The sequence below is a fragment of the Notolepis coatsorum genome (assembly GCF_963971535.1).
Source record: "Notolepis coatsorum genome assembly, chromosome: 5".
In the NCBI taxonomy this organism is placed as follows: Eukaryota; Metazoa; Chordata; class Actinopteri; order Aulopiformes; family Paralepididae; genus Notolepis; species Notolepis coatsorum.
This window is the reverse complement of record NC_140169.1, coordinates 131,896,367-131,913,976: the sequence shown is the minus strand read 5'-3', so window position 1 is coordinate 131,913,976 and position 17,610 is coordinate 131,896,367. Positions and strand designations below refer to the sequence as shown.

The 17,610-nt window shown below is 43.6% G+C and overlaps 2 protein-coding genes across 5 annotated transcripts in view; both read left to right on the top strand.

Moving 5' to 3' along the window:
- Nucleotides 1-17,610, top strand: part of LOC311228354 (phospholipase B1, membrane-associated-like) — a gene marked incomplete at both ends in the record, with an annotated part of 540,482 nt that overhangs the window by 287,526 nt on the left and 235,346 nt on the right. The window lies entirely within an intron of this gene.
- rbm25b (RNA binding motif protein 25b) lies at nt 484-17,297 on the top strand. Of its 4 annotated transcripts, none has more exons than XM_084315352.1 (17): nt 484-615; nt 2,989-3,089; nt 3,393-3,607; nt 3,704-3,761; nt 4,170-4,330; nt 4,486-4,668; nt 6,662-6,745; nt 9,581-9,870; nt 9,968-10,085; nt 10,211-10,300; nt 12,151-12,224; nt 12,846-12,996; nt 13,206-13,647; nt 14,061-14,359; nt 15,178-15,276; nt 15,510-15,557; nt 15,721-17,297. In XM_084315352.1, the coding sequence occupies exons 2-17, from the start codon at nt 3,011-3,013 to the stop codon at nt 15,811-15,813; spliced, it is 2,484 nt and encodes an 827-aa protein (XP_084171478.1). In that variant the 5' UTR covers nt 484-615; nt 2,989-3,010; the 3' UTR covers nt 15,814-17,297. The 4 variants fall into 4 exon arrangements, with proteins under 4 accessions (XP_084171478.1, XP_084171476.1, XP_084171477.1 ...); XM_084315350.1 differs by having other exon boundaries at nt 13,206-13,668; XM_084315351.1 differs by having other exon boundaries at nt 4,483-4,668.

The window sequence follows — 17,610 nt, the reverse complement described above, 5'->3', positions numbered from 1 at the left end:
CCCATGTGTAATGATAGTTTGTTATCAGCGAGCCATATGCAGATTTTGCCTAGTTCTTAGCTGAGGGTTTTTTCATGGGATGAGGAAGGGACTTGATATTCATGGATGTTTACATTTTTATTTGATTTCTTTCATGTTTTACAATAGTTTTTGTTTTGTTTTGCATAATATATTTGTTTTGTAAGGTTTTAAATTAGTACACTCATTTGAGTAGTGGAAAAGGGGTAGGATTAAACAAGTGTATACTTCTTCCTACTCCTTTTCGAACATGTAAATTGAGTTATGTTTGGCTTTTGTTTAGTTATTTATTTTGTTTGAGTTATGTTTTGATTTTGTTTAGTTATTTATTTTGTTTGTATTAATTTACATGTTCGAAAAAAATAAAGATTTCAAATCAAAAATCAAAAAGTTCACCGGGCACAGCCGAGGGGTAAAACAAGCATCCCTTACATGTCGTACACCTCTCCCACAGTGCACTGCGGTGACCCCGTGTTGTTCAAGGCCTGTGTGACTGACTAGCTATTAGCTAGCTTCTTGCCAAACCAGATTTTATAGAAAGCTTTTCAAAAACGATAACTATCCTTGAGAAAATAATCACTCGCCGCCTGATTTGGGGTATGTATGTGACACCAGCTACTAAAAAAGCTACATTTATTCTTGGCTCTGGAACACTCTCTAACAATAATAACACAAGTGTATCTTGTTAGCTCGTGTTAGCTTAGCTGTACCACCGGTACGTGCGGATGTCATGTTACGTTAATGTTGCGTCTGAAGTTTATAGTTAGTCAGAATCGGGATTGTTCTAAATTACTTTAATAATACATGCCTAACGTTACATTACGTGTGTGGGTTAACGTTACTTTTGTCTTGATGACGTCGAATTCGACTAGATGTTAAAACAAATCTCGGGGAGAATCTTCATTCCTAATCCGATTGACGCAATCATGCTAAAGAAATTAATGAGCGAGTTCCCCGTGTAATACAGTTTTTAGCTACTAATTAGATTGCTGATTGATTGATTGATTGATTGATTGAAAAGTTTATTAACAGATTGCAGAATGGGTACAGTACAGTACAGCTCAATACATACAATTGTTAAGGGGATGCAGTCAGACCAGAGAAAGACTTTCGTCTTGTTTACATCAGGGTCCCCCATTTTCAATTCATCATAACATATATGACATACATGACATACAGATAGACAGTACTGCTACATCTATACATTTATGACATATCAGATTTGCAAATACAGTACTGTTTGTGATACAAAAAGTGTCCAGAAAAAGAGTGTATATACATTTGACGTAGAAACTGTACATTGGAGGAGGTTGGGTGGGTGGGTGGGGGCTGTACATTGGAGGTGGGGGGGGGGCACTGTACACTGTACATTGGAATACTGACAAAGCCATACTTGGTCATTTACTGTCTAACTGGGTTAGGACATTTGTAGGGGCCAGTTTCGAATTGCAGTCTCCCGTAGGTGTTCTTTGAGAGAGTTTTTGAAAGTGGGTAGTGATTCACATTCCTTTACAGCTTTGGGTAGGGCGTTCCACATTGATGTGGCATAATTGCGAAATGTGTTTAGTCCCTTGTTTGAGCCGAATCTGGGTTTAACATGATTTGTGGTATTCACTGACCTTTGGGAAGTATTTTGACATGTACAACTACATGGGTACCTTGGTCGCATAGTGTATCTTGTAGACCAGGCCCATTGCAAGTTGCTGTACTCTGTCGTCTACTCTAAGCCATCCTAGGTTGTCAAAGTGGGCAGGGGTGAGGTGGGTTCTAGGAGTCAGGTCAAGCAGTAGTAGGGGTGGGACGATACATCGATCCAGATCGATACATCGATGTAATTATCAACAATCGAATCGGATCGATGCGATGTAATAAGATCGATTCATATCGATACTCTTATTTTGAAAATCCTGTGGCGAGTCTCATATCCGCCCAAGAACAACAGCAGTAGCTCCGTGTGTGTAGATGTTACAGCATAGCATTCTCCCTTTCTGTGTGTGTGTGCGCGCGTCTTTGGAAAGACCAGATGAGGTCAGAGGAGTTTGATGTTTAAATGTTATTTAAACATAAACAATATAATACATAATAAATGTAGGCCTATACATGATCATGCAACATCAACAAATTGTTGTAGGAACGGTTTGGGAGAGGGAGGTTGTGAGTTTTGAGTTCCAAAAAATGTAGCTTAAAGTTTAAAGCTCAATATATAAAAACGTGGCACTTTACAGTGAACAGGAGGTCTATTTGTATTAAAAACAATAGATTGATTTTCCTTTAAATGTCTGGAAGAGCTCAAAAATACAAATGTCAAATGATATTTTCATTACCTTTTTTTTGTTGATCTAAATGTTACTGATTGTGTTAAATGGGCATATGATATCATCTCATATCGATCGCAGGCACCTGAATCTAATCGTATCGTATTGTATCGTGAGAGACTTTGTGATATCGGCAAATATCGTATCGTTGTCCAAAGAATCGATATCGTATCGTATCATGATGAAACTGGTGATTCCCACCCCTAAGCAGTAGTCTGACTAGCTTGTTTTGAGATGTTTGTAATTTGTTTTTTAGTGCCTTTGAGGTGCTTTGGTACCATGAGGTGCAAGCATAGTCGTAGTACCCTTGAATGAGTGCTCCTGCCAGAGTCTTCAGGGTATTCTTGTTTACCAGAGAGGCTAACAGTTGTCTCTGTTCCTTCTAACATAACTATGTTTTTGTATAGTTGGTATAGTATAGTTACATATAGCATAACTATATTGTATATAGTAGTGTGTATATAGGAGTCGGACTCATTACCTTTAATTCATAAACTTAGCATTGTTTTGTATTTTATCTTAGTATCTTATTATGTCTATTTTATTATCCATTCTATTTGTATTATTGCACAATCAAGGCGTGCATGGCCACCTTAATTTCACTACATGTCTTGTATGTGACAAATAAATATCTTGAATCTTTAATCTTCTTTAGGCTGGTCGGATAAACACTCGAGATGTCCTTCCCTCATCTGAACCGGCCGCTATTACCCCCACCAGGGATGCCCCATCCACAGTATGCTGGCTTCCCTTCAGGTGAGCACCCAGCCACCCACACAATACATCATTGCACAGTTTGAACTGATAGTCATCATCAAGACTTTGACCTATAAATTGCCTTCTTTATTTAGTTTAACCAACAGTGACTGTTTAACAAATTAACCCTATAGAAAGCTTTTCTTAATTGACCTATCTCAAACCCGCCACCCCTTTTCTCGATCCTCTAATCACAACTTTTGCTTTTGGTCTGAAAGCAACAGTTACAATTTGAGGATCAAGAAAAGAGGGCAGGGTTTGAGATTGGGTCGATTGATTTTGAGCTGTCCCATGTGGTTTCAGGAGGCCCAATGATCCCGGTGCACATGGGCATCATGACGCCCACCCCTACTGTCCTGTTGCAGACGTCTGTGCCATTGCTCAGTAAGCCTGCGATGCCCAGGAAGGAGCCCCTTCTTCTTCTTCGAAACGATGAGAACGGCGGCCCTACCACCACAGTGTTTGTGGGTAACATATCAGAGAGGGCCACAGATCTGCTCATCAGACAGCTGCTGGCGGTAAGAGACAGTGGGGAAAGTATAAAGGCCGTAGATATGTACAGGCACCTGTTGTGCACGTTGACACCATTTCTGCTTTTGTATCCCCCTTTCTAGAAATGTGGTATCGTGCTGAGCTGGAAGAGAGTCCAAGGAGCCTCTGGGAAACTTCAAGGTTATAACACATTGTCTTATCAGAAAGATCATATCACAATGCAGTATTTTTCCAGTACAAATTGCATTGTGATATATCACTTCTTTTATTATGTCATTGTCTTGTAATACAATTGTCATGGTGCATTGTGCAATTTCATCCAAAAGGTTTACTAATATATATATTACAATATGTAATAGCCTATATCGTGGACGATGGTATAGTAAAAATCCATACTTTTGCATGAATCCATGACGGTGCACCTTCATATTCACTATACATACCAGCCCCACATCTAGCATAGCTAACGCAAGCAAATAGCAGGTGTAATACCAAGTGGATACTTGCTACACCTTGTTGCTCCAGCTAACTGCAGTCATGACGTATGTACTGACTTAACTCTGTTTTCCACGATGACGTCTGCCGCAGCCTTTGGGTTTTGTGAATACAAGGAGCCGGAATCCACACTAAGAGCTCTGCGGCAGCTTCACGAGCTGCCGATTGGAGAGAAGAAGTTGCTTGTGAAGGTCGACGCCAAGACCAAAGCCCAGCTGGAGGAGTGGAAGGCCAAGAGGAAGAGCACTAACGGGGTGAGAAACGGTTAACAGGAAGAGGCTGGAAGGAGAAGATGAGCCATTTTTGCTTTTATGAATCACTCGGAAGTGATCATTTCACGACCGACTGACATTTAATGACTCGATCATAAAAGCCCAGGCCTGTCCCCCCCCCCCCCTGTTTTTAGCAGAAGGAGGTGAAGGATGGAGGAGAGGAGGACGAAGAGATGCTGGACGAGGAAACCAAGAAGAAGGATCAGATGGTAAAGGGTGCCATCGATGGGTTGATGCGAGAGCACGCCAGCGAGCTCACCGCCTCCTCACAGGATGAGGAGTCCCATCGACGCAAGAAAAAGAGGGAAAAAAAAGAAGAGGTAAGTGAAGCTCTTCCTGAAGACGGGCCATTTTGTGGTGATCTCTCTCTCCTCACCTTGTCACTTAATGTCTGGGTGAAAGCAAAAATATGTAATGTTGTGGAAAAAAAGTCTGCACACCGTCTATAGTGTTCCCAAGTTTTAATGTACTTGAACACAACGTTTCGGCCTGTGGCCTTTTTCAAGTGTCACCGACATGTGAAAAGGGGTGGGGTATATATACATATACAAATTAAGGGTCAAGGTTGAGCCAGGTCAAGGTTCAAATCAATTATCCTATAGGCTACACATTTACAGACCATATTGCAGCTCAAGTGCCAGAACATACGGTACATAGTTACAATAACAGTAGTACGGTAGTTTAGTAGTTAGATGTGACACACCTTCACATGCCAAAATAGAGAAAAAATATACAATAAGAAAACTTAAAAAACAGAAAAATTTATTAAAAAAACACAGAATCAGACAGAATGTGTGTTATTTACAGGAAGGGTTTGATGTCAAACTCTTCATTCAGTCCAAGAGGGGCCATAGTCTGCAGGGTGTGTATATGGTAGGTCTCTCTCTGCAAAAGTAGTTTGCCATGGTCTCCTCCTCTCGCTGGTCTCTCTACCTTTTCAATGCCAGTGTATCTTAATGTGCTGATATTGTGTCCTGCCTGTCTAAAGTGTACTGCAACCGGGTTATGTTCATCACCACAGCTGATGTTGCTGCGGTGTTCGCTGATGCGTATTTTGAGTTGCCGGTTGGTTTTACCTACATAGCTCAGGCCACATGGACATTTAATTAGGTAGATGACATGAGTGGAGCTACAGGTGATGAAGCCACGGACTCTGAGGGTTTTACCATTACGTGGATGTGTGTAGGTCTTACTCTTAATAGTATAGCCACACTGTGCACAGTTACCGCACTTATAGTTCCCATCCGGGGTGTTATCTAGGAACGTGGGTCTGTGAGCAGTCGGTGGGTGGGCTGTAGGATCTCACTAGTTGGTTTCTCAGGTTGGGGGGGCGTTTGTAAACTACGGCAGGAGGTTCCTTGAAGACGGCTTGGAGTTTGGGATCAGAGTTGATGATGTGCCAATGTTTGTGTAGGATCTTTTTGAATTCAAAACCTACAGGAGAATATGTAGTGCAGCACAGTAGGGACTGGTCCTTAGTGGGTCTAATTCTAGGTTGTAGGCATTCGTCCTGTGTGGCCACATCAAAGCGGTTAGCAGCTTTATCTATCCATTCTGTAGGATACCCTCTCTCCTGGAATCTCCTGCTCAGGTCTGTGGACTGTCTCTGATATAGACTATCAAGGCTGCAGATTCTCCTGGCTCGGTGAAACTGGCTGACCGGGAGGCTTTTAATGAGGTGGGTGGGATGGTAACTGTCACCCCGTAGTAAAGTGTTTCTGTCAGTAGGTTTGCGAAATAAATCAGTATGTATAGTATTCCCCTCCTTGATAACCAAAACATCTAAGAAACTGATGCTGCTAGAGCTGGCCTCCAGAGTGAAGTTCAAATTGGAGTTAGCTGCGTTGAGATATTTATGAAATGCCTCCAGTGACTCTTCACTCCCTGTCCAAAAATAAACATGTGTTCCGAGTTCGTCACACCACAGAAACATGTGTTGTTAACCAGCCAGCCAAATTTGAATGATTTAGAAACATTAATAACTATTGTAAAACCCAGCTAAAAAAGGGGGGGGGGTCAGATCACGCCTGATTGACGGCTCCCTTTCAGCTCAAGTGCCATATTATTTTTCCAATTTCAGTCACTAGCAGCAGAAAAATAAATCTTAAGCCCATTGCTGAGAAAATCTATAGACTCTGTGGCACTGAATGCAATATTGTATGAGATAGTGCTTCTAAAACCACATTTCTCATGAATCCTACAGAATACGTGCAAAATCCTACCAGGAAAAACCTTAAAGCTGCTTTTAAGCGAGGATAAAGTGTTACTTTATCTTACAAATTATTGTTTGTTTTTTTGTCCCCTTCTCCGCAGGAGGACATCAATGCCATCGATATGGAAGATGACAAAAGAGACTTGATTTCCAGAGAGATCAGTAAATTCCGAGATACCCACAAGGTACAGTAATTATTTTGATCTCACAATTTACATTGCAGGTTTTGGACAGCAGCCACTTACATAGTTCACTCCAGTAGTTTTAACATATTCTTACTAGTTGTAGCCAACACATACATCAGCCTTTTCTTGATCCCAATAAAGATTCGTACTGCACTTCAAATTGGTTGCCAATGAAGCAATTGGAAAATCCATTGACAATTTCACCCATTATTTGAATCCGTCCCATATTATTTAAATATGTTTGATATATTATGCTCTAAAACTAGGACATAGGCCAATTCTCAGTATCTTGTGTCACCTTTCTGAGCCTCGATTTGACACGTGTGACTCACCTTTTTAGTGAAGCTGTCTAGGTGTGACTATTTCTACATCCATTACTCATTCATCACAAGAAAGAATGCATGGAGACGATGTAAACATACTTAAAAAGCTAATCTATTCATTAAACCCCACCATTATGATAGTGATCATATGGTGACTAAAGCAAGATGAATCTCAGAGCTTTGGAAAAAGTTGCGAGGATAGGATGTAAGTATCAGCCTTTACTTACTCTATACGTATAGCGGGCGTCCCCCTCTTGAGGACTTGTATGGGGGCAACTGTGCAGGCACTCTGGCATAGGCATTTGTGTCTGCAGGGGGGCGGGTGTTTTGGACCCCTCTCTGTTCCAGCCAACCGTTTGAAGTGAGACACTCTAACAGAGATTCTCACGAGACATGATTTGCTTCTCGGTGACAGCCCCGGTGGCGTCTCGTGTGCCGGAGGGCCCAGTGAACCTGTGCAAGTCCTTCTATGAAATGATGTTCTATTTGAATGGTGTTTGTGTTTTTTTTATTAAGCACTGAGACTGTCCATAACCACTGCAGTGATTTGGGCAGTAGCCTATTATTCTAGTGTGGGGGTGGGGGCGCCCTGTCCACAGCAGAACAATGTGATCTGAAGACTAGCAAGGTGAGTGCCCTCTGTGTGTGTGTGTGTGTGTGTGTGTGTGTGTGTGTGTGTCAGTGCCCGGTCTCTAGCTCTCCATCCCGGTCTTCCTTTCTCTCTGCCTCACTTGGTTCTTTCACCTTCCTTTCCCCAGTGAGGTAGACAGGAAAGTTGTATTTATTATAAAACGGCTTAGGGAACGGAACAAATAATTGTCCGGTCTACAAGCAGCCAGCCTCTCCGTTTACTTAACGCTGTGACCAAGCGGACAATCTAGACTAGAGACGGGTAAGTACAAGGAAGCAGAGATGGGACATAAAGTCGTACGATGGACATGAAATCATGTGAGAACAAAGTGGTAAATGGACTGTCGTTTATATAGTGCCTTTTATCCAAAGCGCTTTGCAACCTATGCCACACATTCACCTTCCGATTGCCAAACGACCGCTCTACCTCCTTAGCCACTGTCGTCACCCCCCCCCCCTCCTCCCCCAATTCAGATGAGTGTCAAATGGACTGTTCTAAAACTACGGATTACCCAGTGGGATTAACTACTAGAATTCTTTTACAAAATGTGGGGGGGAAGTCTGTGTCAGATTATGGCCTCTTCTCTAGTAGGTCTATAGTCTCGCTTAGTCTTTCCTCATGTATCCAGCAGTGGTGGACGACCACAGCAACAACATGGCCACCGCAGCGCGATTTAGAATGTGCAAAAACATCCTAATCCAGCTCAATTTCCCTACAAACCACAAGCAGGTGTAGGCACCAGTGCTTAGATGTAGGCTAGTTAATAGAATCTTAATGAAGTAACCAAGCCCACGTGGTTTTTGTGCTACAACCTGCCATAGGACTTGCAGGGACGGAGCCCCTGTCACCACTGCTATGAAACAATTAGAGGTAACGCCGGTCTCACTGTTTTATCTCACTGAAATTAAGCGGTTCTCTGTTCATTCAGTTCCACGATGTATATAACGTTACTATTCTATTAAGAGCACACTGTGTGTTTAGTGCCCAACAAGGGACAGCTGCTTGTGTGTGTGTGTGTGTGTGTGTGTGTGTGTGTGTGTGTGTGTGTGTGTGTGTGTGTGTGTGTGTTTAAAAGTAATGAACCGCGAAGAACTGCCGAAGACTACTCGCAGGGGTAAGACAGCTTCTACAATTTCATTTATCTGCACAGAAATGTAACTGTTGTTCATTGTATTGTTGGTGGCTTTCTTGTAGTAGAGATGTACCAAATAACTAATGTACCAATTGAAAGTTAAGGTTTGCTGTTTTTATTTTCTCATGATATTGCTTGAGCAAGACAGAATTACGTTTGTTTCCCTTGTATACCGTTTGACTTGCTTTTCCTCCCAGGCCTAACTTTAAAAGGCTTGTAGGGGCAGCGAAGGGCTGAATCCGTAGCTCGACACCTGTAAGTCACAAACAACTAGTTTACCAAAAGGACTGACACCTGTTCTGTTTGTTTTTTCTTTTTTGATGAGCGAAGGAGCTCTTTATGGAGAGAGAAAAGGCATTTTGCAGCGCCTTTTTCTCGTTATGAATGCCTGATGTTGAAAATGTCCGAATGTGACCATTAAAGTGGTTTCCAGTGGTCGTCTTCCTGGGTGATCCTGGCCATATCCCCCCCTTGACATGTATTAAATAATTTCCGGTTCTACAATACATTGGAAGTCTTGATATATTACTCTAGATCCGTGATGGAGCCGTCTCTCACCACAAGGGACATTCACATTTCTTATGTCAAAAGAATAGTCCACTCACTGACGTAAACCCCCATAGCCTGGAAACCACTTACTCTGTGCACATTTAGAGAACTGTCAGCTAAAAGCACACGTTGCTGCTGAACTGTGCAACGCGGCCAGCCCTGAGCCTCCGCTGAACTACCCCGTGTTTTCCCTCTTGCAGAAACTGGAGGAGGAGAAGGACAAGCGGGAGAAGGAACGTCTGGAGTTCGAACGCGACAGGAGAGAGCGGGATAAGGAGCGCGAGCGGGAGAGGGAGCGCCGGGACCGTGAGCGGGAGAAGGAGCACGAGAAGGAGAGGGAGAGGGAGACGAGGGAGAGAGAGAGGGAAACGAGGGAGACGAGGGACCGGGACAAAGACCGCGAGCGGGACCGCCGGCCGAAGGAGAGGGGCGAGCGAGAGAGGGACTGGGACAGGAGCCGCGACAGGAGCGTGGACCGCAGTCGATCCAGGTAGATGGGGGGAACGCCACCTCGAGTTTGTCTGGTCTAAGGCTGGGGAACGGTATGGGGTGTCGGGAGTCATACGCTCGTGTCTTCGCTTTTGCAGAGAGAGGAGCCGCGACCGGGACAAGGAGAAGAAGCGCGAGCAGGAGGACGAGGAGGAGGCGTATGAACGCAGGAAGCTGGAGAGGAAGCTGAGGGACAAGGAGGCAGCCTATCAGGAGGTACTTCCTGTTTTTACAATCTAGGGACTCGTGGAAATATGTAATTGAAATAGTTCATATCCATTTTATAGCATGATGTGATGGAATATGAGGTTGTCTGTCACTCACGAGAGTTCTGATTGCAGCGTCTGAAAAACTGGGAGATCAGAGAGAAGAAGAAGACTCGAGATTACACTAAGGAGGCCGAGCGGGATGAAGAGCGGCGACGAGAAATGGTAGGAAATGGAACGTACTGAGTCGTCCCTAGGCAACCTTTACAAAATGGTGGTCCATAGATGCCCATGGAGGTATTATTTAAGAACTGGAAGAAGGAGGGAGCTCCAGTAGCTCACCGCGTACCTCGAACGCTATTTCGGCGTCGGGGACAACCGTGCGCGTCACGGATCTGGGGTAGCGAGTTCGACTCCCGGACAAGCCGTACTTTCTCAGAGTGTCTTTCCCCCCATCTATACCCCCATTCAACCTGTTTCTGTCGGTCATACTTGACCAGAAAAAGCGATAAACGCGAAAAGAACCAGCTGACTGGTCAAAGTAAAAAAAAAAAAAAGAACTGGAAGAAGGATGGCAAAATGTCCCGTCCATTCATTTCAAAGTAAGTCGCTCACCCGGCGCATGCGCTGATATACGGAAGCCCTGGGAGGAAAGTTCGGTAAACTATTTTAGATTTTGACAAAATCTAAATGGTGGCCATATAGTTCGTATTGATAATATCAATAGGATATCACGAAAGGAAGCATATTTCAAATCTCATCATGATTGGACAAGCTGTTGAGGAGTAGTTCATGTTTTTAGTTTAGTACTTAAAATAGCATCGCCATGAGGTAAGATGACTCCTTGCTTAGTAGGACAAACATATTAAGTCATCACTTCCTGTTTACCATGTGTTTTTCAGAAATTCTGTTGGATCTGGAGGTCATATGGTTTGGCCAACTATCTAACTCACCATACCAGTCTAAATATGCGCCAGATCAGCAGACATATTTTACATTAGCCACGATCCTTTTCATGAGGATAACTTACTTTTCTTTACTTGAAATATTTTGCTTTGTTTACATAAAAAAAAAAATGGGAACATTCTCTCTTCCTTCCTCCCCCTCTCCTGTGTACTTCCATGTTTATGTAAAAAAAACTCACAACTTTTCATAGGTCCTTTCCAGAGGTTAGGTTTATCACCTGGTAGTATGGTCCTTAACCCTTGTGTGATGTTCGCATTTTTGTTTGCAGGTCGGGTGGACCCAAAACAGTATTGGGATTTTAAAACGATAAATCCATAACAATTCATGAAAAAAAAAAAAAAAAAAAAAAAAAAAAAAAAAAAGATTACAAGCAATATAGCTGTTATTTATGGTTCATATCTACCTCTGCTAGATTACATTTGTCAATAAAAGTGGTATTCGTTTTTTGGTGATAAAATGTCTTAAAAATAAATATATATTATAATCAACATATGAATGGAATATGTCATATGTTTATCTTAAAGAATTCAAATGAAACATAGTGGAGGCAGACTGTGAAGGTACACACTACACAGTGAACCTTTTTGTAAAATCTTTACTATATTTACTAGTTTTCTACTTCCACACTTCCGGGTCCAGTGGACCTCAACACCACGTATGTCATATAAATGGTCATATAAATGTGTAGCAGGTACACAGCGTGCAGTGCACTCAATGAAAATGTAATTTATTTATGTTCTTCACATAAAATGAGCCAAGGCCAATGAGTCTTGTTTTTGTATTATGTACTGTATTGTACCACTCGACGTCATTGTAAATGAGAGCTTGCTCTCAATGATCTTTCGAGATTAAAGAAAGATTGAATGAATTTCCTTTCCTCTCTCCCTAGACTGTGCATCAATAAAATTACTCTGTAAAACTCATTTAACAATAAAACTCAAATTTCTTAATAAAAATTAAAAACACTATTTTGCATTGGTCTCAATGGGTGGAAGAGTTTCATGAATCGGATCAAACTGGTTTATTGTCATGGTCTCAGGAGGTTCCTGACAGACTGAAACAGCGCGGTGGTTTTCCAACATGATAAATGCGTCTGACTGGTCCGGCAGGTTAAGGAAGGCAAGCGGCTGAAGGAGTTCCTCGAGGACTACGACGACGACAGAGACGACCCCAAATACTACAGGTGACCGCTGGGAAACCACCACACCAACGACAACGCTGTCGCTCAGAACAGCACATAGATTCCCTAGTACGGGCTTTCCTGGCCTTTGGGGTGGGGATGTTGTATATTTTAGCTGGGTGTGAGCAGCAGCATCTCAAACTCCTAGGGTAGTCTCTCACCCGGTGTCTGGTCTTGATTGGTACAGTATTGGAAGAAGATGCCAGCACTCACGGAATATCCGTCGGTATCTAATGCACGGGCAGCACACAGGAATTCCCTCGTTATCAAGTCACCATTATAACTAAAGATGACCGTAATATAGCGTATGGTTCTCATTTTTGAAATCCTCAGTCTTACTAGCCTATTCTATACATGAGACATTGCAGCCTGATCTTTGTCTCCCTATGGAATGAAGAATTGTTTAAGCACTTTGCTCAAAATTTTATTGATATGTTCACCACATGGTTATAATGTCTTAAATGTTGGGGTACTGGGGTTCACCTTTCTGAGAAGGTTGGGAACTCCTGCTCTAGTATCCCAAAAAAAAGAAATATATATATATATTTATTTTTCTGTATCGGATGCAGCGTTGCAGTCACGGCCATTGTTCCTGAAGCCTGTTATTCTCTGTGTGACCCCTAGGGGCAGTGCGCTGCAGAAGCGTCTCAGAGACCGGGAGAAGGAGGTGGAGGTGGACGAGCGTGACAGGAAGAGAGAGAAGGAGGAGCTGGAGGAGATCAGACAGAGGCTGCTGGCCGAGGGACACCCCGACCCCGACGCAGAGCTACGCAGGGTACGTGTGTCTGGATGCTGGGGCGAGTGTGGGGAACGGGGAACGGTTAACGGCTTCCATTGTCAGTTTGAAGGTCACCCCCTCGTCTGATCCCCCACTGCATCCCTGTGTGTCTCCGCATGGTCCTGTCTGTCCCCTCTGTTGACCTTTTCTGCCGTGCGAGTGGTCTGATTGATTTTCCGTGTTTTCCCGCCTCCTCATTGGTGCAGATGGAGGAGGAGGAGGAGCGACTGCGGCAGCCTCCCCCCGTCATCCCGGAGCCGGAGCCCGAGGAGCAGCGGGAGAGACCCCGCAGGGACCGCCGCGGGGACAGAGACCGCGAGAGGGACAAGGAGAGGGAGAGGGCCGAGTCCCGCTCGCGTCCCCCGCCCTCGGACAATGAGGTGGAAGAGGGAGAGGAGGAGGAGGAGGAGGAGGAGGGGGAGGAGTATGACGACGACGAAGATAACCCCGGGTCCAAGCCCTGCCTGAAGCCCACCATGCGGCCCATCACGGCCGCCCCCTCTGTGTCATCGGCCAGCGACAACGCGTCCCCCCTCACCCCCGGGGACGAGTCCCCCTGCGGCATCATCATCCCCCACGAGAACTCCCCCCTCGAGGCCCCCCCCCAAGAGGAGCACAGGCCCAAGATCGGCCTGAGCCTCAAACTGGGTACGTTGAATAACGGGGAAGGTATGATGAGGTCCTTTTTCTTTTTTTAATAAAAATAATAATAGAATGATCAATGATATACCTGTAGCACTGATACAGACATTCAAGAGGTTTATTTATCACATACATACCAGGGCATACAGTGAAATGCGGTTGGCCATGCCCGCTTCGATTGTGCAAGAATACAATGGTAAATAAAATAAGTAGAAGATGGTAAAGTAGACATAAAATAGACATGATAAAATATCTTAATGTTAATAAATCCTGAGATAATTGCAATACAATGTTGAGCTACGGCATGTGTTGCCATGCCAACCACCAGGGCACGTCTGATAACCGTTGATTGTCAACTAGTTGCCGGTTCTTAGTACTTCTGTAACTTCTCTGTTGCTGCTATTTCCCCCCCCCCCCAGGCGCCGCAAGCAGCCCCAGCCAGCCCAACCTTCCTTCTAAGAGGAAGAAGCTGACGGTAGACAGCGTCTTCAACAAGTTCGACGAGGAGGAGGCCGACGAGGTGCCCCGCAAGCGGAAGCTGGTGCCCCTGGACTACGACGACGACAAGAGCCTGGGCGTTGACGGGGCTGGGCTGGCGAACATCAAGGGCGCCAACACGGAGGAGAAGCGCAAACACATCAAGAGCCTGATAGAGAAGATCCCCACGGCCAAGCCGGAGCTGTTCTCCTACCCGCTGGACTGGTCCATGGTGGACACGGTGAGGGGGGCAGCTAGGAGGAGCAGGGGTAACTGGAATAGGGAGGTGTAGTCTGACGTCACTTTAGTTTCCCGCGCGGTCCACCCGTATAGGGATTTATCATTAGGAAAATGTATGATCGGCTATTGTAATAATTCTGCCTCGTGAACCTTTCCATTTTTGCACAAAATGAGTTCCCTTCTATCACTAACATTGTTTAAGCATTTTTGTTTGAAATAAAGTTAGTTATAAGGTTTTAAATTTGTCGTTAAAAAATAACTACATTTACCAGTAGAACACCTGTCGTTCAGTGCTGTCGCCTAATACAGCCAGGAGTGTACGCTGTGGTGACGTCAGTCAGCAGCGCCAAAGTGAGTGTAGTTCCTCAGTGAACGAAAACAAATGTTGTTATTTAGCTACTTTTACGATTAATTGCGAATTTTTCATTTTGAGCTATAGATTGTGGATGAATACACACAGAAAGGTACACCATGCCAATGTTCATGGCAATTTCAAGGAGGGTGGACCGTGCGGGAAACACCAATGACGTAACCACTACACCTCCCTATAGTGTAGGACAAGGGTATTCAATTAACATTTTAGAAGGTCCAGTCACAAATCTCTAAATGCCCAGAGGAAAATCCAGGGCAGGTATTTATCAAATTATCTTGAAGTAGACCAGATTGGCTCATAGATCATTAGTACGGTATATATGGTCATGTGACCTGAGCACTGATCCCAGGTCCTACTTTTTAGCATGCATGTATGAGAAATACATTCAGTTCAGAAATGACATTGTGCTCTTCCTAAACAAACGGCCTGTTCTGTGTGTCCCGCAGACACTGATGGAGCGACGCGTTCGTCCCTGGATTAATAAGAAGATCATAGAGTACATTGGAGAGGAAGAGTCAACGTTAGTGGACTTTGTCTGCTCCAAGGTATGGGTACATCATGTTAATGTTGATGATGATAGTGGTGGAGCCCTTTTCAGACCTGGGAGTAATGCATGTCACTGGGAGTGACACCAGAGCCTCGTAGACGAGTGTTCCATTGACAATGCTGGTTCAACTTAAGCAGGTTGACATTGACATTCATCCTGGTCTAAAAGAAACAATGGATGTCACCGATTATTATTTTTATTAATAATTTTTATACTATCTTTCCTCCAAAGGTGATGTCTCACGGAACACCCCAGGGTATCCTGGATGACGTTGCTATGGTGAGTGACAATAGTATTGTGATATTTCCTGCCAGAATACTGATACTAAGGGTGTAACGAATTTCAATTGAAAACAATGAGGCTGCGATCTTGTGAGTTTAAAGCAGCCATCACATAATCTAGCTTCTCCTCAGATAATTGGTCAAACCTTGTTCCTACTCAGGTTCTCGACGAAGAAGCTGAAGTCTTCATAGTGAAGATGTGGAGGTTGCTCATATACGAGACCGAGGCCAAGAAGATTGGACTGGTGAAATGAACAAAACAAGCATTTACATGAAGATCAACTGTTATTAATAGTGTAGCATTAGCTGCCCCCCTCCCAAAAAAAAGTACTTGCTCAGTCATGAAGTTCCTATACCCATTCTCATTTGTTTGTCATTCAAGTCTGCGGCCATTGGGACCATAGACCATACAAGCATCACTTTTGTAGCTGCTGTGTTGGTGTGCCATGTATATAGATCACTGATTTGTGATACGTCATTTTAAATATTCATAGAACTCTGCTTTAGAGACATGCGAGACCACTACGGTGCTGGCAGATAAATGGTGAAGCAGTTCAAACACACCCTGTATGCCAACGGGGGAATTCACCATTATTTGTATTATGTGTTTTTCTTTTTTTTGTATACATAACTTTTGCTGTCCCTCACTTGTCAGCTAAGCTGCTAAATCAACGGTTTTTCCATCTGTATTTGAGGTTTGAGTAGGGTGGTGAGGTCTCTGGTTAGGTTTTAAAACAACCTCTTCAGCTGAAAATGAGTACCGTACTTTTCGCACTATAAGCCGCAGCAGCTAAATTGAATGATGTGTACATATATAAGCCGCACTGGACTATAAGCTGCATGTGTTTTAATGTTTAATTACCATATGTAAGGAGTGGAGCCTGCGGCTTAATTTGACTCAACACGGGAAACCTCACCCGGCCCGGACACGGAAAGGATTGACAGATTGATTGCTCTTTCTCGATTCTGTGAGTGGTGGTGCATGGCCGTTCTTATATTGAGCTTTAAGTTCCTACCTCTACAGAGAATGACTCCCATTGGGACACAATACTGTCGGACAAATAACATTAACTCATTTACAAGTTGTATTAAGTTTAGCAAATAAGGGAACAGATGAATAACATTTCAGTGCAGTAAAAAAAAGCAATATTTCGATTTTCGTCCACATATAAGCCGCACCGTTATATAAGCCGCAGGGTCGAAAAATGGGGGAAAAAGCCGCGGCTTATAGTCCGAAAAGTACGGTAGTTCTGGCTTCGCAGCTTATCCCACAAGTGATGACCAATATTTGACCCGACCGTTTTGAAAAGGTCTTTTGACTGGAGTCACTATGAATCATGTAATCGGCTCTACATTTGACCAGATTCACAAACCTTTTCTAAGCCTCCCCTATCCCTTTTGTAGAGGGCATTGTTATACATGTACTATACATTTTGACACATGGCGTGCATTTGTAGTGTACATTGGGGTCAGTAGGTTAAACACGTTGGCATGCTCTTTTACCACACATCCAAAAAGTTAACTAGCTAGTTTCCATCCAGAGTATGTTCTTTTCTGTGCCTACTGAATACCAACACCCACAAAACCCATTGGCTGGTGGTATCCCTATAGCTACACAAGTGCACCCTCATGACCACTATAGCATAGCAGTGGCAAGAATGACTTGCAATTGTGAAAATACTCTACATTTGTTTTTGTATCGGTGGACATGTTTTAAATAAATGCTGATTTTTTTATACTCTTGTGAATTCTCATTGCAAGGAATATTGCCAGCACTTCCAACTGAGTTGACTGTATGTGTATAGTTATTCATTGCTGTCGAGCCACTGGTAACGACACTGCAGTGTGACTCATTCGTTCCACACTATGGTGGGATTCTATCAAGATGGCATTTCAATGTATTGAAAGTCAGCCATTTTGATCTTTCTTGTTTTAAATGCATTTCCCCCCCCCCCCCCGGTTATTTCTGTACTTTATACATAACATGACTTGTTAGTAAACTACAGGCATGACATAATTTGATTCTGCATGTTCACTGAAAGTAGGGTTGG